The sequence below is a fragment of the Sciurus carolinensis genome, chromosome 5 (assembly GCF_902686445.1).
Source record: "Sciurus carolinensis chromosome 5, mSciCar1.2, whole genome shotgun sequence".
In the NCBI taxonomy this organism is placed as follows: Eukaryota; Metazoa; Chordata; class Mammalia; order Rodentia; family Sciuridae; genus Sciurus; species Sciurus carolinensis.
This window is the reverse complement of record NC_062217.1, coordinates 120,510,402-120,536,195: the sequence shown is the minus strand read 5'-3', so window position 1 is coordinate 120,536,195 and position 25,794 is coordinate 120,510,402. Positions and strand designations below refer to the sequence as shown.

Below are 25,794 nucleotides of genomic sequence, written 5' to 3'. Positions count from 1 at the left end.
CAGAGGTTGAATTCTTAATTTTTTTAATCAAAATAAAACCCATTTTAATATGCTAGATCAATCAAGCCTTTCTGTCCACATTGACTTAATGCCATACACTGTACACCTTTATTAAATTCCTATCCCTTTAGCTTATGCTGTGACACTTCAACTCTTTGCCAATTATAATTTGGACTAGTTATGTTAACAGAGCTAACCACCACTTTTCTCTATAATCATAAGAGAAATGTATGTGTGACTTCATAATCTTGGGCAATGGAATTGAAAGAAATAACTATTTTTTTTTTGGGGGGGGGTACCAGGGATTGAACCCAGTGGTGCTTAAAACTGAATCACACCCCCAGCCCTTTTTTATTTTTGAAACAGTATCTCAGTAAATTGCTTAGGGCCTTGCTAAATTACTGAGGCTGGCTTTTTTTTTTTTTTTTTAAAGTTAAAAATTCCTTAATTTTTATTCCTGGTACCGCTGCCACAATTTACAGGGCAATATACCTAACGTGAGGAAAAGAAAAAGCTCCAAAAGACAAAAGACCTCAGGAATGTATCTCTAACTAACACGACATTGCATTAATCAATAGCTGCACTTTTTGCAAACTGTGATGACAGTTCTGAACAAGAAGAGTTTCCTGTTTAAGCTGCAGTAACTTTTCTGACTATGGATCATCGTTCCTTCTGTGGCAGAGTTTAACACTTCCTCTAATGCACTTGGGACAACTGTCTCAAAGTAACCTGCAGCTTTCCTGACAATCTTCTCTCTTTCCTGATAAGAACTGTAGCCCTTTTCTGCTGTTTTTAAAACCTTCTGCTACCATATCCACCACTTCCACCACCAGATCCATATCACCAACACAGGGACTGCCAGAACATCTTCCACCAAAACTATCCCCCTTCGTGGGTCCACAATTTGATTGCTGTTGTCCACTGTAATTTTCGAAATCATTATAGTTCCCACCACCAAAATTTCCTCCTTCATTGGAACCATCATATTGTCTTCCTCCACCACCATATCCACCACTTAGGTTTCCATATCCTTGGTCCACTACCACCATGGCCTCCTCTACTTCTATCACCAGGACCACTATCAAAGTTGCCACCAACACCTCCAAATCCATTATATCCACCATCATCTCCTCCATAACTACCCCCTACACCACCATAGCCTCCTCTTCCACCAAAGTTTCCACCATGGCCAAAGTTACCTCCACCACCTCCCAAGTTTCCTCCATGACTCATAAAGTTGCCAGATCCACCTCCAAGACCTCTTTGTGATCCAGCAGACTGCATCTCTTACTTAGAAAGGGCCTTTTTCACTTCACAATTATGCCCATTAATAGTGTGGTATTTCTGAACAATTTTGTCAACTGTATCATGATCATCAAAAGTTACAAAAGCAAATCCTCTTTTTCCCCACTCTGCTTGTCTTCTATAACTTCTCTGGTTTCAATCTTGCCATATCTTTCAAAGCAATCTCTCCAATTAAATCATCTATATCTTCTTTAATACTACCAACAAAAGTTTTCTTCACTGTTAGATGGGCACCAGGTTTTACAGAATCCTCTCTAGAAAGAGCGCTCTTTGGTTCCACGACACGCTCATCAACCTTGTGTGGCCAAGCACACATTGCTATATCCACCTCTTCAGCACAAGAGTAAGTCACAAAACCAAAGCCCCTGGAACATTTTGTTTGGGGGTCTCTCATTACCACACAATCTGTAAGTGTGCCCCTTTCTCAAAATGTTCTCTTAAACTATCATCTGTAGTTTCAAAGCTCAGATCACCAATAAACAGCTTCCTCAACTGCTCTGCTTCTTTTGGATCATGGCCCTCCATTCTGAGACCAAACTCGCCTCTTCTAACTTGAGTTCAACCCTGAGGCTGGCTTTGAACTTGTGATCCTCATGCCTCAGACTCCTAAGCCTGAGCCTCTGAGCCTCTGAGATCAATAGGATGTGCCACTGCACTCAGTAGGAAATAACTTTCTTTAAAACCTTTGTCCTATCTAGGTAAATAATGATTGGCTCCCAGAAAAGAACTAGTTCACTATTTATTAAAAAAGAATCTTTTGGGGGCTGGGGATAAAGCTCAGTTGGTAGAGTGCTTGCCTCTCAAGCACAAGACCCTGGGTTCAATTCCCAGCACCACAAAAAAAAAAAAAAAAAAAAAAAAAAAAGAATCTTTTAAATCATCATTTATTTACAACACATCATTAGCAATTACAATGAGAATACTGCTAAAGCAACAATGAATGTCTGGGAAAGTAAAGCAATATCTGTGGATTACCGAAGTTTCCAGTCTATCAAGAGTTAAATGTGACCAAACTAAAACAGAGAAAACAATGGAGCTAAAAGTTTGGTTTTAGGAGGACTCTCATTTTATTTTAAGTTTAGATTCTAATAGTGGTAGTTGGTTGGCTGTTCTCTTCTGGCTACAGCAGCTCAAAGGTTAAAAATTCATCTCCCTGTGGGTATTGTGCCACGTGCCTGTAATCCTAGTGGCTCGGGAGGCTGAGGCAGGAGGATGGAGAGTTCAAAGTCAGTTTCAGCAACTTGGCGAAGCACTTAGCCACTCAGCCACTCAGAGAGACCCTTTCTCTAAATAAAATATAAAAAAAGGGCTGGGGGATGTGGCTCAGTGGTTAAGCATCCCTGGGTTCAATCCTTAGTACCTAAGACATTTCAACAGCCAGATAAATGCTTTCTTCGTTTGCAAAACTGGTTAAAAACCCTGGGATAAGTAACAGATGGTTTTGGGAAATGACAATGGTGTAGCCCAAGGCTAGTACACTTAATGCCTTATGGAAGAATGGTTCAAAGTAGGTTTTCCTTTAATTAAATATTTATGTTATAGCCAGAAACAGCAAATGGTCTTTGTGTGGCCAGGTCTATACATCTATGAGAAAAAATGAATGGCCATGAAATATTAATTTGTTACATTAGGAGAGTCTTTTTTTCTCCTGCCTAAAGGAAAATAAAAATAAAAATTGGTTAGAGATAACCAATAATATGCCTTTAGAAATATGATCTTTGAATAGATTAGGAAGCCAGGTTCAATTAGGAAAAGGAATTGTGGTTTTACTATGGCTACATGATGTGAAACATTGACTCCTTTACTATTTACCTGGAGACCATGAAGAAAGAAATTGTTTTTGTTGTTGCCTTTTCTCACTTTTAGAATGGGGACTAAAACATAGCAATTTTTCACTGATGTTTACATACTGCTACATCAATTTTCCAAACTCTAATAAGACCTTGCAAAGGAGAATTTGTTACTTGCAAAGGAGAATTTGTTATAGCAAACTTATTCCAAGACTGTTTTCAGTTTATCTTCAAAATGAAATTTTAGAAAGATCATGAGTCATGGTATGCAAATTATTCATATTTAGTATTTCTTTTTGTGCTGGATACCACAGCATATGCTGTAATTCCAGAAACTCTGAAGGATGAGGCAGGAGGATGACAAGTACAAAGTCAGCATAGATAATTAGTGAGACCCTGTTTCAAAATAATAAAATAAAAAGGGCTGGGGATGTCGCTCAGTAGTAGGGCAACCCCAGTTCAATCCCCATACTGTGCTGAGAATCAGATCCAGACTCTGCACATGCTAGGCAAGCACTCTACCACTGAGCTGTAACTCCAGCCCCTTTACTGTCCTTAGATGTAAGAAAGCTTTTTATTTTTTATTTTTGGGTACCAGGGATTGAATTCAGGGTACTTGATCACTAAGCCACATCCCCAGTCAATATTTTGAATTTTATTTAGAGATAGTTGCTTAGCACCTTGCAGTTGCTGAGGCTGGCTTTGAACTCATGATCCTCCTGTCTCAGCCTCCTGAGCCACTGGGATCACAGGTGTGTATCGCTGTGCCTGGCTAAGAAAGCTTTTTAAAAGTCCTAAACTCCAAGATCAGTGTTTTAATGGTTTTTAAAAAATGGTTTCCTAAAGATCGTATTAGTTGTTCCCTGTGCTTTATGAAGTTTCCTTTGCCTCAACTACTATAACAACACTACAATATCAATCTGTTTTAGCTGGAACCAAATACATGTGTATTTGGTAAAATCTGCACTCAGCTTTTAGGGCAAAAGCCATGAAAATACAAATAAATGCTAACATACTCAAAAAAGATGGGGTTCTGGAAAGAATTAAATTCTGAAGTTAAATACTCCAAATTTGACAATTATAATAAACTTCATACAGGTACCCTCATAACCACCTGCAAATAATTAAACTGCTGTACTAGTGCCACAAGGAACAAAAATTAAAGTGCTTATGTGGCATTCTTTGATGTTTGGTTTAGGCTACTGGTGAACTGGAAAGTCATTTGCTCTCAAGATACTGTAAAACAATGCCTACAACCAAATATTTAAAAGATAACTGAGATACATACCTAAACCTATACTTCAATGCTTCTACATATTTTTTGGTGCTAGGTATCGACCCCAGTCCTTGTGCAAGCTAAGCACATGTTCAACCACTGAGCTACACCCTCAACCCCCCAAATATATATATTTTTAAAGTTTAAATATGTTCATAAGGAATAGATGTTTTAAAATATCCACTCAGAAAAAAGGAGGGGAACTGGGTATGGTGGTACATGCCTGTAATTCTAGCAACTCAGGAGGTTGAGGCAGGAGGATCTCAAAGTTCAAGTCCTCTAACTAGAACATTAAGTTCTCTGCAATTTAATGAGACCTTGTCTCAAAATAAAAAAAATTTTTGAAAGACTGGGTAGTAGCTCAATGGTTAAGTGCCCTGGATTCAATCCCCAGTATTGAAAAAGAAAAAAAGCAGCTGTACTGACAAACTCATGCACTTGCATCAGCGAAATTTCTTACTTCACAGCAGCTTAGGATCTCCTATGGAAAACATATTTACTCTATAAAAACATTAGTTTTGTTTATTGGCCTTGAATTCACTTGAGAGGAAGAATACTGCTGGAGCAGTGCTGAATGCATGGGAAAGCAAGAAGCTTATGGATCACAGCTTTTACCTCTGGGCCTCAGTTGCCTTACAGTGATCTTTATCTGCAGACCACTGAAGGTCCTAGACAACCCAAAGCCAAACATGACAGTCTCAAAACAAAAATAAATTAACAGGAATTAAGGGGTTGAGCGGGATAGGAATAGGAAATACAGTAGAATGAATCAAATAACTGTCCTATGTTCTTTTATTTTTAATGTTTTTTTTTTTTTTTTGGTTGTTAACAGACCTTTATTTTACTTAGTTATACATGGTGCTGAGAATTGAACCCAGTGCCTCACACATGCTAGGCAAGCACTCTACCACTGAGCCACAGCCCCAGTCCCTCCTATGTTCCTATATGAATACACAACTAGTGTAACTCTCCACATCATATACAACCACAAAAGTGAAGTTATACTCCATGTATGTATGACATGTCACAAAACATTCCACTATCATATGTAACTAAAAAGAACAAATAAAATTTTTAAAAAGGGGGATTAGCTTTAGAATGGTAGAATTTTTATTTTATTCCAAAATCAGTTACAATTTCACTCCATTTGAAATTAGGTTCACTTGATTAACAAAACATATTAAATATACGAAGATAGATTTTTTAAATTAATGTCTGTAAAACCATGTTTTTTAAAAATTATAACTGTTTTATTTTATTAATGTGGTGCTGAGGATCAAACCCAGTGTCTCACATGTGCTAAGCAAGTGTGCTACTCAAGTCACAACCTCATCCCCACAACCTGAGTTTAAACCTGCATTTCAGCCCTACCTAGCTTAAGTATTAGTTTTCTTCAAGCTGTCAGTTTGAAATTTCTTTTTTTTTCAGTGCTTGGGATTGAACCCAGGGCACTGCACATACTAGGCAAGCACTCTACCACCGAGCTATATATCCCCAACTTCAAACTATAGATTTAAGCTCACTAGATTTCTGAGATAATCTAAATTGTGCCTGACATATTAGGTATGCATCACACCAATGGATTTGTAGTTTGAGTGCCCTAAGTATAGAACCCAAATGCCACCCGCCTACTCAAGCTCCTAAAATGTGTGTAGATGAACCCCTACTGTGGTTTCTGGCCTCTGCCCCAGTCATTTGCTGAACCTGGAGTCCAGGTCTGAATTCTCCCTGACAATCTACAACATTTTCACATTAGGGCTAGATTCTGCCTTCACAGCTCTGCCATTAGTTGAAGTATCATTCAGAAATGCTTCCCACTAAGTTTAAAATTTGTGTGACTTAGTGATAATAACACTGACTTTTTCACTGTCATATCTTCACCCCCTTCTCTTTCCACCTACCAGATGAGACCTCTGGATAGTGAAGTTGGCCTGTACACACAAATCTGAACTGTCAGTCACTCCTGGAATTGGGGTGTCAGTGGGAGACTAGCACAAATAAAATGATCCTTACATCATCAGTTCTACTGACTACCAACATACCTAGTTCACTAATTCTTATTCCTTACGCCTCAAGGGATACCTGAGGGTATCCTAATTACAATAACAAAAACATTTGTGGGCAGATAGATCTCTTTCTTTGTACATAATAAAGGTACTTATGATGAGATGTTAGAAGTTACCTTTTTTTGATACTGGGATTGAACCCAGGGGTGCTTTACCACCAAGCTACATCTCTAGTCCTTTTTTTCTTTTGAGACAGAATCTCATTAAGTTGCTGAGGCTGGCCTCAAACTTGTGATCCTCCTGCCTTAGCCTCCTGAGTTGCTGAGATTACAGGTATGTACAATGATGCCCAGCTAGAAGTGGCATAATTTTTGCTTGAGAAACTTGTTTTGATATGACCTTCAGTTGATATGACGTTTCAAGGGATATTTCTAGACATATCCCTTGCATAGTCCTAAAAATTTCTTACTAAAAGTTAAAGGACAAATGAGTGAATTTTTTTAAATGAACCTTGAAAATACCTATTTTCAATTACAAAGGCATATGCATACATCTACCCCCTAAATTTGATTAGATGAGTAGACCTTATCTTTCTGGAAATGAAAGTCTTTATAATTCATATCTCTTTAAGAGATTCTCCCTGATTTCTTCTTACATCTGCCTAATCCCTGCCTTGCCATTTTCTTGACTTCTCCATTGTCAAAACAAAGCACTGTTGTCTTAATTTACCTCTTCCCTCTGCTGACCATCTTGGTTCTTTAAATTTTTTTCCCCTCCAGTCCAGTAACCTACTCCCTCTAGCAGTTTTTTTTTGTTGTTGTTGTTGTTTTTGGTACTGGGGATTGAACTCAGAGGCACTGGGTCTTTGCTATTTGCTATGTACAAGTAGCATGATGTTTCCATCAAATGCTTTCATGGCTGGTGAACATTACCCCAGGGGTAGATTCCCTAATACAATTATTATAAATTTTATTCACATTCTAATATGCCAACTCCATCTGTTTAACCATACAAATACCTTTAGCAGAAAATTGGACCCTTCCAGAACATTACTTTCTTACCAAAAAGAAGTGAACAACTCTGTAGTGAGGTACAACACAAATTCTCACTGTGGCAGAAATAATTCATATTCATTCCTTTTGATTTCTGCTACAACTCTGTGGCCCAGGGGACTAAGACACTTGAGATTTCCCCCTGAAGTACAGGTGAGTTCCCTGAGTGTTGAGATTTTCAAGAGTGCCCATTGCCTGTGGATTCATGTTCAAATTCACATGTCCTCTCTGATGCTGAATATAAACATTAAAATTTACTAAAAATATAATAAGAATCTCTGTTTTTCCTCCTGAATACACTTCTGGTAAAAGTTCCGGAAGCTTGACACCTAAACAAAGGTAGACTCCTATATTCTGGCCACTCTCTGAGTTTGAAGAAAAAAAATAGCCCAAGGTATCCCCAGCACCGCAAAAAAAAAAAAAAAAAAAAAAAAGCCTAAGGTTACACAATTGCTGATATGTTCTTTGAAATTCATGCTATGTGCCAGGGTGAGGTGTGCTTATATAGTGACACACGTAGTGTTACTACGAGATCTCAGGGTGCACAGAAAGGAAAGATAACAAGGGGATTAGCTATCCTGTACAACCTCAATTGGCTCATCCATAAATTCAGGGTCTTTACATATTTTTAAAATTTCCATATAGACTGAGAAAATGTTTTCCAAAGAAATACAATTTATGAAAAGTAAATTGGATGGGCTAGGGTTGTGGCTCAGTGGTAGAGTGCTTGCCTAGCATGCATGAGGCACTGGGCTTGATTCTCAGCACCACATATAAATAAATAAATTAAATAAAGGTCCATCAACAACTACAAAAAATTTAAAACAAGAAAGAAAAGTTAAGTTGGAAAAGGTCTTGGATTGGCTTTTTTTTTTTTTTGCTACAGGGTCTTACTATGTTGCTTAGTAGCTAGGACTACAGGTTGGTACTACCACATGGAGTTTGGGTGGATTAGTTCTGTTTTTTTGTTGTTTGTTTTTGTTTTGGTACCCGCGGGATTGAACCCAGGAGTGCTTAATCACTGAGCCACATCCCTAGCCTGTTTTTCATCTTTTATTTTGAGACAAGGTCTTGCTAGATTGTGTAGGGCCTTGCTAAGTTGCACCAAGACTGGCTTTGAACTTGAGATCCTCCTGCCTCAAATTACTGAGCTGCTGGGATTATGGGCATATAACACTGTACCTGGATGTTCTGTTTATTTTTGCCACAGCTTTTGGAATTCCTTTGGATGCAATTTTAACTATTGAGGTCAATTACATAGAAAACATTTTATAGGGGCTGGGATTGTAGCCAGGGGTAGAGCACTTGCCTGGCACCTGTGAGACACTGGGTTCAATTCTCAGCACCGCTACCAATAAATAAAATAAAGGTCCATTGACAACTAAAAAAATTTAAAATAAAATAAAAAAAACCCCACATTTTATAAACCCATAAAAATTGCCCAGTACAATGGTGCATACCTGTAATCCTGGTGATTTGGGAGGCTGAGACAAGAGTACGAGTTTGAGATCAGCCTTAGCAATTCGCTGAGGCCCTGTCTCAAAATAAAAAATAAAAAAGTCTATGGATGTGGCTCAGTTGTTAAGTGCCCTTGGGTTCAATCACAAGCACCAAAAAAGAAAAAAAAAAAAAAAAAAAAAAAAAAAAAAAAAAAAAAAAAAAAAAAAAAAAAAAAAAAAAACTATAAAAATTGCAGTCATCCAAAAATCAGATGATTTATTAGATTACTACCAAAATCACCAGATATTTCAATTTTATTAAATGACTTAAATACTACTTAACTGAGTCTACACTAAGTTCTGTTCCCCGGTTCATTTCTCCAGATTGTTTATAGAATGTATTCAAAATATTCCGAAAGATATATATCCCATTTCATTAATTCTTTGGGTTATTTTCAAAATTTCTATTTAATGGCTTTGCTGAATATTTTCAAAGCATCATGGTCTGATCTTTGCTTCTCCAAATTATACAATTTGGTATCATATCATGACATTAAATTTAATAACAAAAAAATGCTAGAATCATTTGTACCAAGTAGTTCACTGTTCCTTATGACTGTTCATCATCAAGTTCATTCACAAAGAGAAGCACAAGTTCTCCCTTCTGCTAGGACTACTTCTTTGTTACTCCAGGGGATGACGCTCTCATTTTACAAGAGACTTAATTGCCTTTCTGGGCAATTTAGTGAGACCCTGTCTCAAAATAAAAATACAAATAGGCCAGGCATGTGGCTCAGTGGCAGAACACTTGTGGATTAAATCCTAGTATCTAAAAAAATAAAATAAAATTGAATTAAAAAAAGAAATTATACCTGTAAATAAAAATAAAAATTGGGAGGTTTAGATTTTCCTTTTATCATCACAACTTTTTTAAACTTTATTGTACAAAACTAAAGCTGACAGTGGCATTCATATGATCTCTCTCTTATGGTAACAGAGATAAAATGCAGGGCCTTGTGCAAGCTAACCAAGCAGTATATCACTGAGCCACATCCCAGCCCTGATCTTTCATTTAAAAACATATTCTTTCAAGGAAATCTATCATTACTATATTTTAGTTAAAAGTTTCCAGTCAGGTCTGCAGTGGCATATGCCTGCGATCCCAGCAAATTGGTAAACCTTTTTTTTATTTCTTATTGTGGTACTAGGGATTGAACCCAGGGCCTCTCACAGGGTAAGTACTCTACCACCAAGCTACACCACCAGTTCCTAATCCCAGAAATTTGGGAGGATGAGGCAGGAGGACTGCAAATGAAAGGCCAGATAAGGCAACTTAGTAAGACCCTGTCTCAAAATGTAGAACTGGGGATATAGCTCTGAGGTAAAATGCTTGCCTAACATGTGAGAGCCCCAAGGTTCAATTCCCAGTACAGCATACACAAAAACCCCATACAATTTATTGGGTATGGAGGTACATGCCTGTAATCTCAGCTACTTGCGAGGTTGAGGCAGAAGGATCCCATGTTTTGAGGCCAGTCTGGGCAACCCTACTGAGATCCTGTCTCAAGAAGAACATAAAAATGATAGGGGATAGTAAAGTACCTCTGGTTTCAATCCCTAGTGCCAAAAAACAAACTAAAAGCCTATAAAGTTTCATCTCATCTTAAAGATAGAGAAATATTTACATATTAACAATATAATTATGGCTCAAGAGGTAAAATGATTTTGGAGAGGTTCAACAAGACCTAAAGAGCAAGGCTGGGTTGTGGCTCAGTGGTAAAGCGATTGCCTACCATGTGTGAAGCACTGAGTCAAATTCTCGGCACCACATATGAATAAATGAATAAAGGTTCATCAACAACTTAAAAGTAAAATTGTAAAAAAGACCTGAAGAGCAGAAATATCAATTTAAGACAAAAAGTGGTTTGAAGAATTTGAAGCGTTTTAATCCATTTCTTAGTAAGAGTCATGTGGATTCCATTTGTCTTAAGTCACATGTAACATGGCACTTTACAGCCTCATATTCACCTATTTAGAATATTTGGTCATTACTCTATCAAAATGAAAGAGTAAACTCTAATATAGTATGTATTCTTATGAGAGCAAAACATTCCACTAGGAGTTTTCTAAGTTTAAAAAAATCAATTAAAGATGCAACTAAGTTTTCCCTCCGTATAACTTTAAAGATAAAATGTTGTTTAACCCTATATTCCTTAAGTGTAAGATTTCTCAAATTGGGCACTACTGGAATTTTGGGCTGCATAATTCCTCATTGTGGGCGACTGTCCTATACAACATTCTTAGTCTCTACCAAAGAGATGCTAGTAGCCCCACACAACTATATGCCTAGAAAGATCTCCAGCCACTGTCAAATGCCCTCCAAAGGATAAATTCACCACCTGTTGAGAAACACTGTTGCAGAGTACATTACATTTCCTTCTTTTTTTACTCAATAGTTAATGAATTCTTAAGCATCCACTTAAACTCTGAAGTACATACACAGACTAATTAAAAATTTATTTTTAATTAAAGATTTAACTTGAGGCATATACTGACATCTAATGGTTTGGTACGAAACTGTACATTTGACATACACTGAATTTTTAAAAAAGAGACCCTCATAATTAAAAGTAATAAGAGGTGCTACTCTGGGAAAATAGAACAATTAATTGAAATTAGTTAATATTAACATCAGGTCTATGAATTTTATGTAAAGCCTCACGGATATAACAACAATACTAGTTGTCCACTGCTTTCTTAGTTCTTGATATACTGTCTTTTGGATGAACTGAATTTTTAATAAATGTTTTTAGATATTGATAATTAGAGGGAATTTTTGGTGAAGTAAAATAATTTCTGGTTCAAAAGTTGCAAAAATGAAGCAGCATGCTATTTTATGATTTATAGTGAAATTTTAAAATACAGACTATGAAATTAAAAGGTTAATAATGATAATTCTATAAATAAAATAAAAAAATTTTAGGCATAAAAAATTTTTTTAGGCATTTTAATAAAGACATTTGGTAATTAAATACTACTGTCAAGTAAATTGATGAACTTTATTGAGGTTAAAACTATAACAAAGTTCATCCTAAAACATTTTGCAATGCAAAATTATTTCACTCAAGGAGTGTTTAATAATTTGAATGCTAGAAATTACAAGCAATTTTCAAAAGCAGACTCAACATTCATAAAACTTTATACATCATTTGAACTAACAGAATTTATACTACTAAAACATGCATCACCTTCAAACATTCTTGTATCATGATTTTTATATATTACATTATTTAACACCATTTTTCATCACGACACGAATTTTATCATACATTTGCACCATTCTCCTTAGATTTCTGATCTTTGTCTTCATTCTTTACATTATCCTATAAAACAACAGATAAGGAAAAGGTATATTTTATTAGATTTTCTTAAATGTTACTTTGAACATAGTTTATAATGGAATTGTTATAAAATTTTTTCTAGTGATAAAAAATACTAATAACTAATTTTAGTATCATGATGCCAAACGATTTCCTAAATTCTGCCCCACAATAAGTGGTTTAAAAGAAACAAATGATTTTGTATCTTAGTTAAAAACTACTCTTTGGGTTCAGAAGAAATACAAATAAATTGTGTGGTGCTGGGGAATAATCCCAGGGCTTCACACAATGCTAAGCATATACTCTACCACTGAGCCACATCTCCAGTTCAACGCCTGCTTCAGGCAATCTGTACCCATAAAACATACTGACATTCCTCATTAAGTTTTAGAAAATATAATCTTTTGGGAATTACTTTTGACTAGTCTCAAGAAGGATGGAATGCTACCACTTGCTTCCAGGAAAAACTTTTATGAAGAGTAAAATAACATTAAAGTACATAAAAAATGTCAGAAATAGTTGGGGGTTTTTTGTTGTTTGTTTGTTCTATATAGATATACAAGACAGCAGAGTGCATTTTGATTCATTATAAACAAATGGAGAAAAACTTTGCATTTCTCTGGTTGTACATTACACAGTCACACAACTCATGTAATCATACATGTACATAGGGTAATGTCTCATTCAACCATCTTCTGCCCCCCACTGCTCCCTCCCCTCCCATCATTTCCCTCTACACAATCCAAAGGTTCTCCATTCTTCCCTTAGCCCCCACAAAATAATTTTTAAAATTTAAATAAATTCCAAAAATGCTGAAAGCATAAAATTTCAAACCTTTCTGAGAACAGTGTGGATTTCATCCATTACTGTAGACAAGTTTCTGATTGTCTTATTCAGTTGGTTTTCAAACTGCAAATTCATGTTTTCTGAAACTTTTAAGTTTTCCTGTAATTGACTAAGGTCCTTTTTAACTTCTCTGAGTTCACCAGAGAGGCTTTTGTTGGAATTCTCCAAATTTAATATAGTTTTTTCATCTTCATCTATTGAAAAAAAAATCCAAAACAAACCATTTCAACCCCTATAATTCCCAGTATAGCTTGAGGTTAAAAATATTTACACTATGAAAATAAAAAGTAGATGCAATTCTTTAAAAGGCCCATAAATGACAACTTCATTAGTTATATAAAGTACAATGCGATACTGTTTTTATTGAAATTAAATTTTAAGTAGTATTATTTCTAAACCCAGGTTCAATTTTTAGATGACTGTACAAACTCGTGAAAATAGAAACTGGTAAAAATTAAGTGGAACTAGCAGAGGTCTGAAGGGATGCAACAATATCAAGTGAACCTGAGAATGCACATGAACAACTAAAATCCACCAAAATACCTCATCAGTCCTTTTAAATTTTAATGTGAGACAGGGTCTCATTAAGCTGTCTAGGTTGGCCTCAAATTTGTGATCCTTCTATAGCAGCCTCCCTAGTTGCTGGAATTACAGGTGTGCCCTGCCACACCCAGCTGAAAAACAAATTTTTATAAAACTAAGCAATTTTATAATCTCCAACGGAAATAGACAAAAGTAGAGTTACACACTGTCTAGAGTAAAATGTGAGGTATGTTTACGTACATGTGTACATAGCCCCGCCCCTCAAGGGTTTCAAAAGTACTAACATATCCATATTGTCCCTCACCTGTTTTTTCTTCTAGTAACTGCAGCTTCTGTTCTACTTCAGCTCTTACTTTTTCACTCTTTTCCAATTTTTGCAAGAGGCTTCCTACATCCACCATTGCACCATTGTACACAATGAGCCCTACGTTTTCTTCCACATCCTTTGATTCCTGTTTTACTGTTGGTGTTGGCAGTAACAACCTATTTCCTATAATAAAAGACACAATGTTTTAATAAGTTTTTTCTTCTTTTTTAACTAATGAATGACATATTAATAAAAAAGCAAGATCTCAATATACTCAAACCTAACATATCTTCCTGCAATGATTCAGACTCTTCATGGTTTTCTTCGTCTTTTGAGGTGTCTGTTAGTTTCCGATAAAAGCAAGATTCACGGAGAACTACTTTATTAAGAAGCTTCTTTACCTATAACACAAGCAAGTAAACACAGTAATAAGATGAAAGTGTTTTTTGATTTTCCTTGAAAAACTGTGTTCTAATTTTCAGAAATGAAGAACATCCATGGAAACTGCTTTCTCAGGTTATTTATTCCTACTCAATTATAGCTGTTTACTTTTAAGCATCTAAGATCAACTTACATTTGAAAAAAAATTTTAATTGTTAAAAATTGCAACACTGATAGAAATACTAACATATATATTAAAAAAAGTAAAAGGATGTTTATTACAGCACAGTTTATAATTCCAAAATATGATAACCAAAAGCAGAGTAAGGGGTAGTTAAGTAAATTATACATCAATATAATGGAATACTATGCAATTATGAGAATGAGATCTCTATTTTCATGGTATGAATTGTCCAGGATATGTTGGAAATTTTAAAAAAGGCTCTATCAATATGTAAGAAATAGTTTCACATTTTGTTTATAAAAATGGAACTTAGTTGATTACAAAATGATCTAGAAGGTTATATGTCAGCCCTGAGGAGTAGAAGAGGTAAGAGGGGCTTTTAATCTTTTTACTTTATAAATTTCAGTGCTGTGTGACTGTTTTACAATTAATTTGTATTATTATTTTTCAAATAAAAAAGTCAACAAAGAAAAAAAAAAAAAAAAGATGAGCACTTGCCTGTGGAATTGAATACATAAACTTACTCTATTTATCTTTTCTTTTGAAAAGGTAACTTCTTCGCCAGGCATGGTGGTGTATGCCTATAATCCCAGTGACTGAGGAGGCTGAGGCAGGAGAATCAAAGTTTTGAGGCCAACCTCAGCAACTTAGCGAGGCCCAAAACAACTTAGTGAGACCCTGTCTCAAAAGCAAAACTAAAAAGAGCCAGGGGCTGGGGATATGGATTAGTGGTTAAGCACTCCTGGATTCAAACCCTAGTACCAAAACAAAAACAAAAACAAAAAAAATCTTGGAAAGTTACAGGAGTGGTGATTTCAGTGCTAGACCACTTGCGGAGGCCCTGGGTTCTATCCCCAGTATAGGGGAAAAAAAAAAAAAAAAAAAAAAGTTAATAAAAATGGCTTTTATTTTAAATTCACAGGATAGATTACCTGAGCTCGAGAAAGATGTAATCCAAGAGTATAGAGTATTTCTTCCAAATCCTTTTCAAGAAGGTAACCACAATGGCTTTGATCAAAATAAACAAAGGCCATTAACAGATCCCTGTTAATTGTGATCATCTGAGTTTTTTCCTTTTCCTAAAGAAAATGCAGAAATAGAAGTATGTAGACTTTTTTTTTACCATTGAAAAATGAGAAATAGACTATATGTCAGTGTAATAGCAATAATCTTAAAAGATCATTGCTTCATACTAGTAAAATAAGTCCATTTGGTATATGACTATGGGAGAAAGAAATCAGACAAAAGGGTTACTGACTGTGCCAAATAGCAAAAACCCATCAATTGCGTTTTGCTTAGTGGTAGTACACAGGCATATAAATACTAAAAAAACTTCATGACTATGTTGTATTTTAAAATAAAATTTAATTATGTAAGATATAAATAATCAGATTATAAAGAATACAATATTCAATAAATACCTTATCTTTAGAAGGCCTCTCCTTGCAGTATCTATTGATATCTCTTTTATCATCCCGTTTGTTCATTTCTTCCTCATCACGATCTATAAAAACAAATATAAGAGCAGCAAAAACTCATTACCATAGATATTTTTAATTATTGTAGAAGCTAAAACTATTTCCTCTACTACAGAACAAATTTTCAGATGATAAAATAGTAAACAAATATGTTAATATGTAGATGTGATAAGAAACAATTACAAAAAATAAGAGGAAGAATATATAGAGGGTGACTGGGCACAGTGGTACATGCCTATAATCCCAGTGATTCAAAAAACTGAGGAAGGAGGATCGCAAGGTTGAGGACAGCATGGACAACTTAGTGAGACCCTATCTCAGAACAGAAAAAAGGGCTGAGGATGTAGTTTACTGGTACAGACCCCTGGATTCAATCCCCACTACTGGGAGTGGGAGAAAAACTGGAGGAAAAAATTGACTTCATTATTTCATTTTGCAGTGCTAAGGATCTAACCCAGGGCCTTGCACATGCCAGGCAAGCATTCTGCCACCAAGTTACCCTACCAAGCCCATACAGACTTTATTAATCAATTAAATGGTATTAATTTTATAAATATCTGAAGGACATATTTCAAAAGATAAAATTAACTGTATAAAATTGAAAAATATAACACAAACTTGAACAAACAAGTGTATTTTCTAAAAATTGAAAGAAAAAAGTACATGAGAAATTGAAATGTTTTTGAATTAAGATGATCTAGGAAAGCAGAAGGGGAAGTCACCCCAGAGGTTTCCAGGGCACTTTGTAGGAGCTGGTCATAACTTTTAAGTGTCACCAGGAAGAGTGGTTGTGGAATGGATACTAGCACCTTTCCCAGTGAATCTCAAACAGAGAGCCTCCAGGCTTCCCAGCTAGGTGACAGCTCAGACCCAATGCCCCCTCCTGGGCATGGGGAAAGCAGAGGCTTATGCGGAGGAGCAGGAGGGTGCTAAAAAACTTTTCGGGGAAAGTGGAGAAATAGTGCATTCAGCATTTTTAAAACACAAGAAGGCCTAATTTCAAAAAAAAGCACTTATTGAATTTCTGAAAAACTTCAAAGCCTTGTGCTAACTTAGAAATGGCAGTAAGTCTTTTGAAGACATCATCTTTGTCTGCAAGGATAAAACTACTACATTGAGTCAGAACATCATTTTATAATATGTTTTATGAGTTGCAGGAAGAAGTGAAAATGACACTTCAGTGGTTTCCTGGTGGATCTGTTGATCTGCACAAGGAAGACAATGGCGCTGGTATTGTTACTCTGAACAATCCCAATTAAATTAATGTCTTCTCAGGTTTATGATGCTATTATATTTGCAAAGAGTGACTAGTTGAAAAACTGGATGGAAAGGAAAAGGCCTTCTCTTTAGGATCTGATCTGAATGCTGTGAAAGCACTAGGAGCTCCAGAGGATGGAGTGGCCTTACCTATGTTCATGCAAAACACCTTAATGAGATTTATGAGACTTCCTTTAATAAGTACTGTACTAGTTGAAGGCTGAGTACTGGGTGCAGAATTTTCTACAGCATGCAATTTCAGGTTAATGACTCCAGAGAGAAAGATCAGATTTGTCCCCAAGGAGAAGGGCTTAATTCCAAGGCAGGGTGGGGCCAGCTTGAAATCAGCTGGTCAAAATCATCGGCAGTAGACAGGCTCTCAAAGCATTAAGTAGGGCCCTCAAATTGAATTCACAAAAAGTTTTAAACATAGGAATGGTAGAAGTCTTGTAGTCTTCAGATGAAACAAATCTCTTCAAGTACAGGGGTGCCAAATGCAATTTGTCAACAAGCCACCAGAGGGCATTACAGCTTTGAAAGAATCTGTTCAGGCAGAGAGCTGTGTTTAGAGGAGAAATTACAGAATGGAAGACATCTTTTAGGAACAGTATGGGGTGGACCTGCAAATTTAGAGGCTATTGCTAGGAAAGGAAAATTTAGTAAATATTTTAAAAAACAAAAAGATGATCTAACTGTTAAAATTTATATTTGTTGAAATTAACATGTATTTTATGATAAAAATTGGTATGATAAAAATTGACTTGGAGCTTGGTGAGATGGTGCATACATATAATCAAAGTGGCAAGGGAGGCTGAGGCAAAACGATTACAAAATCAAGGCCAGTCTCAACAACTTAGCAAGGTCCTAAGCAACTTAGTGAAACTCTGTCTAAAAATAAAAAAAATTTAAGAAGGACTGGTGATGTGGCTCAATGGTTAAGCACCCCTGGTTTCAATCCTTGGTACCAAAAAAAAAAAAAGATAGTTTCTTAATTTATTCATTAAAAGAAAGGAAAACCAAAACACTAGCACAGTTAAGGCAAATCCAAAACTGTGGAAGGTAAGACTCAAAATCTGTACCGTGGGGCCATGGATGTAGCTCACTGGCAGAGCACTTACCTACTATATGCAAGACCCTAGGTTTCATCTCCAGTAACACACACAAAACCTTTTGTTTTTTGGTGGCAGAGGGGTACTGGGGATTGAACCCAGGTGCGCTTAACCACTGAGCCACATCCCCAGCACTTTTCTATATTTTATTTAGAGATAGGGTCTGACTAAATTGCTTACAACCTTGCTAAGTTGCATAGGCTGGCTTTGAACTACTGATCCTCCTGCATCAGCCTGAGACACTGGGATTACAGGAGTGTACCACTGTGCCTGGTTTAAAGTCTTAATAAAACTTAAATATTGTAGTGAATACTTGAGTGATTTATGTAAGCCATGACACTAATTTTATTTTATACATTATAATACTATCTTTACTAATATACAGATATTTATAGTACAATTAACCTTGTATAAAATTCAAAAAAGATTCAAAATGTAGCTAGTAAAAAGTAAAAACTTCCTTGTCTTACCCATCCCCTTGGCCACACAACACAATTCTTCAGTCACTATTTTCAAGACAGTCACCATCATCAGTTTATTACAGAGTTGATATTGAAGTCTTTATCATTATAGATTGAATTAAGACTACTAAAATTCATTTGCTGAATCCCTAACACACAGTATCTTAGAATGTGAATTTACTAGGAAAGCATCTATTCAGAAGTAATAAAATGAAAAACAAGCTCATGAGTAGCTGGACACAGTGGTGTACACCTGAAATCTCAGAGGCTTGGGAGACTGAGGCAGGAGGATCATGAATTCCAGGACAGCCTCAGCAAGTTAGCAAGGCCCTAAGCAACTTAGCGAGAGCCTTTCTCAAAATAAAAGCGAGAGCCTTTCTCAAAATAAAAAACAAAAAACGGTGTAATTATACATCTAACCAATGGGTTTTTGAAAAAAATCTGTAAAATAACAGAGAGCCACTAGAAGAGTTTAAACAAAAGAAAGTTATGATTTTAACTTTAGTGCTAGGCATACTGGTGATGCATGCCTCAAGTGACAGCAATTCACGAAGTTGAGACAGGAGGATCACAAGATCAAAGCCAGTCTCAGCAACTTAGCCTAGTTAATTTAGTGAGATCCTGTCTCAAAATAAAAAGGGGTAGGAATATACTCAGTGAGAATAGAGAACCCCTGAGTTCAATCTTGCATCCCAAAAAAGTTCATTCTGGCAACTATGTTGAAGAGACAGTTTACTGAAGAAAGGGAGAAGCAGGAAAACTAGTTAGGAGGCTAATAATGTTATACAATGTGGCTTGGATTAGCAAAGACCAGTGAAGCTAGTAAGAAATGGTCTGACTCCGGCATGTCCTGAAAACAAGGTAGAGCCAATATGTCTTCCTGACAGGCTGAAAGTAGGATATGACAAAGAGAAAAGAATCAAGGATGATTCCTGGGTTTTAGTTGAAAAACTAGAAGGATCTGCAATCAAATGAGGTGGAGAAGGATGAGGGTAGAAGATATTTGTTTGTTTTCTTTTTGGGGAACGCAGACAGCTGGAGTTCAGTTTTAGACATGTTGATTTTGAAATGTCAAATAACTAAGTGGAAATGTCAAGCAGACACCTGAATATGGCAAACTGGCAAAAAATGTCTGACTTGAGATATGAATGAGAATTATCAGTCTACAGATAATTATTTAAAGACAGAAGAACAGGGCTGGAGATATAGCTCAGTTGGTACAGTGCTTGCCTTGCATGCACAAGGTCCTGGGTTCAATCCCCATTGGCACAAGGAAAACAAAAAAAAACCAGATGAAACCACCACTATGTGAGTTAAAGAAGAACTGAAATGTCAAGTAAGGCTGACAGGTAGGACATCCTGACACAGAAAAAAACTGAAATCACAGTTCAGTAATTTAATTAAAGGAGTGATAAAACAATATGGGGAGGCTGGAGAAAGAAAACATGGCTGTAATAGGGCTAAGTCTGCACTGAGCCATGCAAGGAAAGAAGAGAAATGAAGTGATATTAGTATATGCATAGTGTGTCATTGCTATTGAGTTATTAGAGAAAATAAAAAATAGGTATTAAATGTTTTATAACATTACTGCATAATAAAGGTATGATTGTGGAATTATAGTTATTTTAAAGTATGCCCTTTCTTTGCTTTTTTTTCCTTGGTACTGGAAATTGAACCCAGGGGAACATTACCACTGAGCTACATCTCCAACTCTTTTTGTTTTTTTGTGACAAGGTCTCACTAAGTTTTAGTGACTCACTAAGTAGTTGATGCTGACTTCAAACTTGTGATCTTCCAGTCTCAGTCTCCCAAGTCACTGAAATTACAGGTAAGCTCCACAATTCCCAGCTAAGAGCATGTTCTTTCTTAAGCAAGTTAAGAATTCATACTTTCAAAAAGATTGGAAAAACAGACAAAACAAATAAGACATATATTAACAATTATTGAGTCCTAGTTGAAAGACATATGGGTGTTCACTGCACAATTCTCTCAACATTTTAAATGTGAATATTTTCATCAATGAGAAGAAAAATAAAATGACATGAGAAGAAAATATAGATGTAGCTGGCCATGGTGGCATAAGCCCAAAATCCCAGCAATTTGGGAGGTAGAGCTAGAGGATCGTAATTTCAAGGCAGGCCTCAGCAACTCAGCAAGGTCCTCAGCAACTTAAGTGAGACTGTCTCAAAATAAAAAAATAAAAAATAAAATAAAAGGACTGGGGATGTAACCCAGTAGTAAAGTGCCTCTGGGTTAAATCTGCAGTACTGGAAAAAAAGAAAAGCTGCCAACCAAAATTACCTTAAATCATCATTATCATCATCATCATCACAGGTACTGTAAAACAAAACAAAACAAGGAGCTAGGGATACAGTTCAGTTGGTAGCGTGCTTGCCTCTCATGCACAAGGCCCTGGGTTCATTCCCCAGCACCACAAAAAACAAAACAAAAAGGGTTTTTAGTTTTCTGATCTGAGAAAAAGACTAAATTTTCAAGTCACAAATCAACATGGAGAGATACAGGTTAAGGTATTATCAAGAGATAATTGATAATACATAACACAGATGGCCAACATCAATTACTGGTCAGCATATTTATTAAGAAGTATTTGTAATGTCAACCCTACTTGCTTTTGCTTTTAAGACATAGGTTAATATGTATTATGAGTGATTATTATTACTAGCCTTTAAACTGCAACTATATGTTCTTGTTGCATTTATGATAGTCTTCATATTTTAAAAAACCCAAAAAGCCTAAATTATTTTTCTAAAGAATATATTCTGGCTGGGCATGAATGTGCATACCTATATCCCAGTTACTTGGGAGGCTGAGGCAGGAGGACAAGGACAGCCTGTGAAAGCCTGTGAAAATTAAAGACCCTTTCTCCAAGTACAATTTTATAAAAGGGCTGGGGATGCACTTCAATGGTTACAGCACCAGTGGCGCATGTGTAGGCCTTGGGTTCAATCACCGGTAGTATTTAAAAAAAAAAAAAAAATGTCAGGGTCGGTGGAGCACACCTGTAATCCCAGCAGCTTGTGAGGCTGAGGCAGGAGGATCTCGAGTTCAAAGTCAACCTCAGCAAAAGCATGGAACTAAGCAACTCAGTGAGACCTTGTCCTAAATAAAATACAGAATAGGGCTGGGGATTTAGTCAGGGGTCGAATGCCCCTGAGTTTAATCCCCAGTACCCAAAAGAAAACAAAAAACAAAAAACTAACAAAATCACCAAAATGTAACCTTCTCATCTAATAATTAGTAAACAATTACTTAATATAAATGTATTTTCATTAGACAATATTTTAACTATTACATATAATAAAAAATATTAAAATTATTTTATTATTGATAAAGTCAGCAAACTTCTTTTCAAATCTAATCACTAATAAGTAAATTTGAATCATACCATCTTCTTCATCCTCAGCTTCTTCTGCTTCCATTGGGTCATATTCATCTTGATTATTATCTTCTTCAGTTTCATCATCATCTTTAGAATCATCTTTTCTTTTATCTTCTTTCTGTAATTTAAAATGTCTTAAAATTAAGTAAGAAAATATTAAATCCATTAAATTTATTTATTTGAAGGGCTGGGGAAGTAGCTTGGTGGTCGAGCATTTGCCTACCATGTGTCCAAAGCCCTGGATTTAATCCTGCAGTATCCTGAAAACTATATAAATTGGACACGACCAAATTAGAGATGACTGACAAACTCATAAATATTTGGGAACTTCTGTATTCCCCAAAAGATTGACTTTAAACTATATATTAAAAAAAAAAAAAAAAAAAAACCTCATTAAAAAAATAGACAAGATTTAACAGACACCTTGAAAAAAAATCAAATTGTAACTCAATTTTCTACTTTTGAAATATGACTAAGAAAAAAGTTACAAGTAATAACGTCTACATTTAAAAAAAGACACACTATTAACTGGGTGAATCTGGGTTGGGGAAAGCTTTGCAGTATTACTGCACTCCACGAATGTGCAGAATGCCAGAATGTGCCAGCACTGAAAAACTATCTTGCATTGAGGTTTTCGAAGAGGTACAACAAGCCTGCCAAAACAGCATCTGGTCTGTACTAACAGCTTGCTATCTTCAGTACAGGCCTTCGTAGTGTCAGTCACACTGCTCTTGCAAAGATCCCTTAATTTAAAAAAAGAGTTTGCTCTTTTTAAGGTGGGGCCATGATCAATGATGTGGAACTGAATCCATATGCACTGCACTTTATTTCATTGTCAAAAATTTGAACAAGTTGTTGCATGGATTGAAGATGACCATATTCCAGCTTAAACCATACAGGTATGTCATTTAAAGTTATCTTAAATGCCCACTGACATACAATGGTTCTCATTCATGTTGCTCAAGATGAAAACCATCATGCATGCATAGACCTTATTCTCTTGGCCCACTACCAGATGCTAGGAGCTTGCATTCCAAAGAAAGTAAAAGGATCCTTGCCAAAAATTATTAAGCCTATTAACAATAGTTTGAAGACTGACAGGAAAGATGCTGTGTGTCTACAAATTGGTTGAGGGAGAAGCTGGGGAGATAGCTCAGCTGGTAGAGTGCTTGCAAGGCCCTGAGTTCAATCCCCAGTACCGCAAAAAAAAAAAAAAAGAAATGGTTGAGGGAGGTAATTCTCTCCTTTGATTCAGATGTCTGAGTACCACTAACTAATAACCTACATGCACTCCTCAAACACCCACCTGTAACCTCAGGAAACACAAATCTGAAACTTGAGCAGTGGTACCCTGGTGTACTACATCTTTAACCTCTCGCTGGGCATGCCGCCCAAGTTGGCCAAGGCGTCTCTCTGTGCCACCGCTGACATGGACAACAAGAGAAATAGCAGAAGCCTCATCTTAAACAAGACAGCCGATCCAGCCACCATCAGATGGAGACTGCGGCTGGCCCAGAGACTAGCCAGTGGCAGCCAAAAACTATAAATTTCTTAAGAATAACTACAGCTGGGTGTAGTGGTCCATGCCTGTAGCCCCAGCAACTCAGGAGGCTGAGGCAGGAGAATCTCAAGTTGGAGACCAGCCTTATCAACTTAGTGAGATCCTCAATAATTTGGGGAAATCCTGTCTCAAAATAAAAAAAGAAAAATGTTGGGGATGTAGCTCAGTGTTAAAGCACCCGAGTTCAATCTCCAGTACAAAAAAGAATAAACTACTAAAAAAAGAAATAAAATATCAATATCAGGAACCTAGCTATAAATGTTTATTTTATGCAGGCTTAATTCAAAGACAAATTTTCTAAAGTCTTTAAGTTTGGTTTTATGTTTTAATATTCTCATGGAAATAACATATTTGTTACAATCTAAAAGAGGGAATGATGGAAATAAATACAGACCTTCCTTTCATCTCTATCTTCTTTTTTATCTTTATCATCTCCAGATTTTCTCCGTTTGGGTTTTGGCTCATCATTTTCATCATCTCGTTCTTCTTTTTTATCTTTTCTCTCATCTTTTTTGCTCTTCTTATCCTTTTCTTTTTTGTCCTCTTTCTCAGGAAGAGATAGTAGTGATTTGTATATTCTGACACCAAAATCTCTCTGAAGCATTTCATTGAAAAGTTCTGCAAACAATGAAACCTATAAAACGATACCAACATTAACACAAATTCAACAGAAATATTATATCTAGCAGTAATTTATTGAATAAAAATTTGCTGAATCTATTATGTATACTTAAAATGTAGTTAAAATAATTGATGTCAAAGACTCAAAAGGCTAAAAAGAATGTTTCAAAGATATAAAATAATAGGGTTAGTATAGTTTTAGTCAAATACTATGAATAATAATCCCACTATAGAAAATCTAAAAGAAGGAAAGAATTCTACACCATCCTAATGAAATCATTAATCATCATGATATTTTATTTATTCAATAACCTTTCTTTAAATTTATATTTCCAATGGTTGGTTGATAAGTTTCATTTTTTTAAAATGTTTTTTAGTTGTAGATTAACACAAAACCTCTACTAATTTACTTTTATGTAGTGCTAAGGATCAAACTCAGTACCTCATACATGTTAGGCAAGTGCTCTACTACTGATCTACAACCCTCAGCCCTGGTCAATAAGTTTTTAATCAAATGACTACTATGTACCATGGGTTGGGAATATAGCAGAAAAAGAAAAAAAAAATTTTTTTTTTTTTTTGTCACAAAGGTAACAAACCTAGTGTATAAAAGTAAGAAATACCCCAATTAATATCAAATTATAAGAAAAACAAGCACATAAAGGGATTGGTTATGCAGTTCAGAAGTAAAACATTTGCCTAGCATGTATTTAAAAAAAAAAAAAAAAGAGTTGGGAATATAGCTCAGTTGGTTGAGTTCTTGCCTAACACACACAAGGTCCTGGGTTCAATCCACAGCACTGCCCACTCCACAAAAAAAAAGAGGGAGTATCATGAGAAAGAATAGTTAGACAAGGTCTCTTTCTGACACTGGAAAAGTGACCAGAAGACAGTGAAGAAATGAGTCATAAAGATATCTAGGAGAAGAACAATTCAGGCAATGAAAACAATTCAAAACCCTGAATAGGGAATATCCATTATTATGATGCAGGGATCCATGGATAATGGCTACCACATATTCATCAACTTAAAGTTATATACTAAAATTTCTATGTAAATTTATTTCTCTCACTTTTACTTATTTATTTATTTATAGCACTGGAGAATGAACCCAGCACTGCTTTGTCATGAGCAACATCCCCTCTCCTTTTTATCTTTCTGAAACAGGGTCTGGCTAAGTTGCCCAGGCAGGCATTGAACTTATGATCCTCTTGCCACAGCCTCCTGAGTCACTGGGATTACAGGTGTGTACCGCTGTGCCAGGCTCTATCTAAATATTTTTAAAGTTAATATTCAGTGATTTCAACAGATTCTTCAAAAAGTTCAAAATTCTTTTAAAAGATCACAACTTAAGAATTCAGATCCAACTATTAATTTACAGGAAATACAGAGGACTTA

The 25,794-nt window shown here is 35.9% G+C and overlaps 1 protein-coding gene and 3 pseudogenes across 4 annotated transcripts in view; 1 reads left to right on the top strand and 3 right to left on the bottom strand.

The window, feature by feature from the left end:
• Window positions 1-792: 792 nt before the first annotated feature.
• On the bottom strand, window positions 793-1,830 carry LOC124985821 (heterogeneous nuclear ribonucleoprotein A3-like; annotated as a pseudogene).
• A 10,083-nt stretch (window positions 1,831-11,913) lies between these two features.
• Ccar1 (cell division cycle and apoptosis regulator 1) overlaps window positions 11,914-25,794 on the bottom strand; it is a 50,073-nt gene continuing 36,192 nt past the window's right edge. For all 4 annotated transcript variants that reach the window (XM_047552896.1, XM_047552895.1, XM_047552894.1 and 1 more), the window contains 8 exons: window positions 24,170-24,409; window positions 22,221-22,332; window positions 15,931-16,013; window positions 15,442-15,588; window positions 14,225-14,345; window positions 13,942-14,127; window positions 13,083-13,288; window positions 11,914-12,251 (listed from right to left, as the gene is read on the bottom strand). In XM_047552896.1, the coding sequence (XP_047408852.1) occupies window positions 12,192-12,251; window positions 13,083-13,288; window positions 13,942-14,127; window positions 14,225-14,345; window positions 15,442-15,588; window positions 15,931-16,013; window positions 22,221-22,332; window positions 24,170-24,409 (1,155 nt within the window). In that variant the 3' untranslated portion in view covers window positions 11,914-12,191. The remainder of the gene's footprint in view (window positions 12,252-13,082; window positions 13,289-13,941; window positions 14,128-14,224; window positions 14,346-15,441; window positions 15,589-15,930; window positions 16,014-22,220; window positions 22,333-24,169; window positions 24,410-25,794) is intronic.
• LOC124984791 (ethylmalonyl-CoA decarboxylase-like) lies at window positions 17,046-17,959 on the top strand (annotated as a pseudogene).
• On the bottom strand, window positions 23,003-23,675 carry LOC124984833 (thioredoxin reductase-like selenoprotein T; annotated as a pseudogene).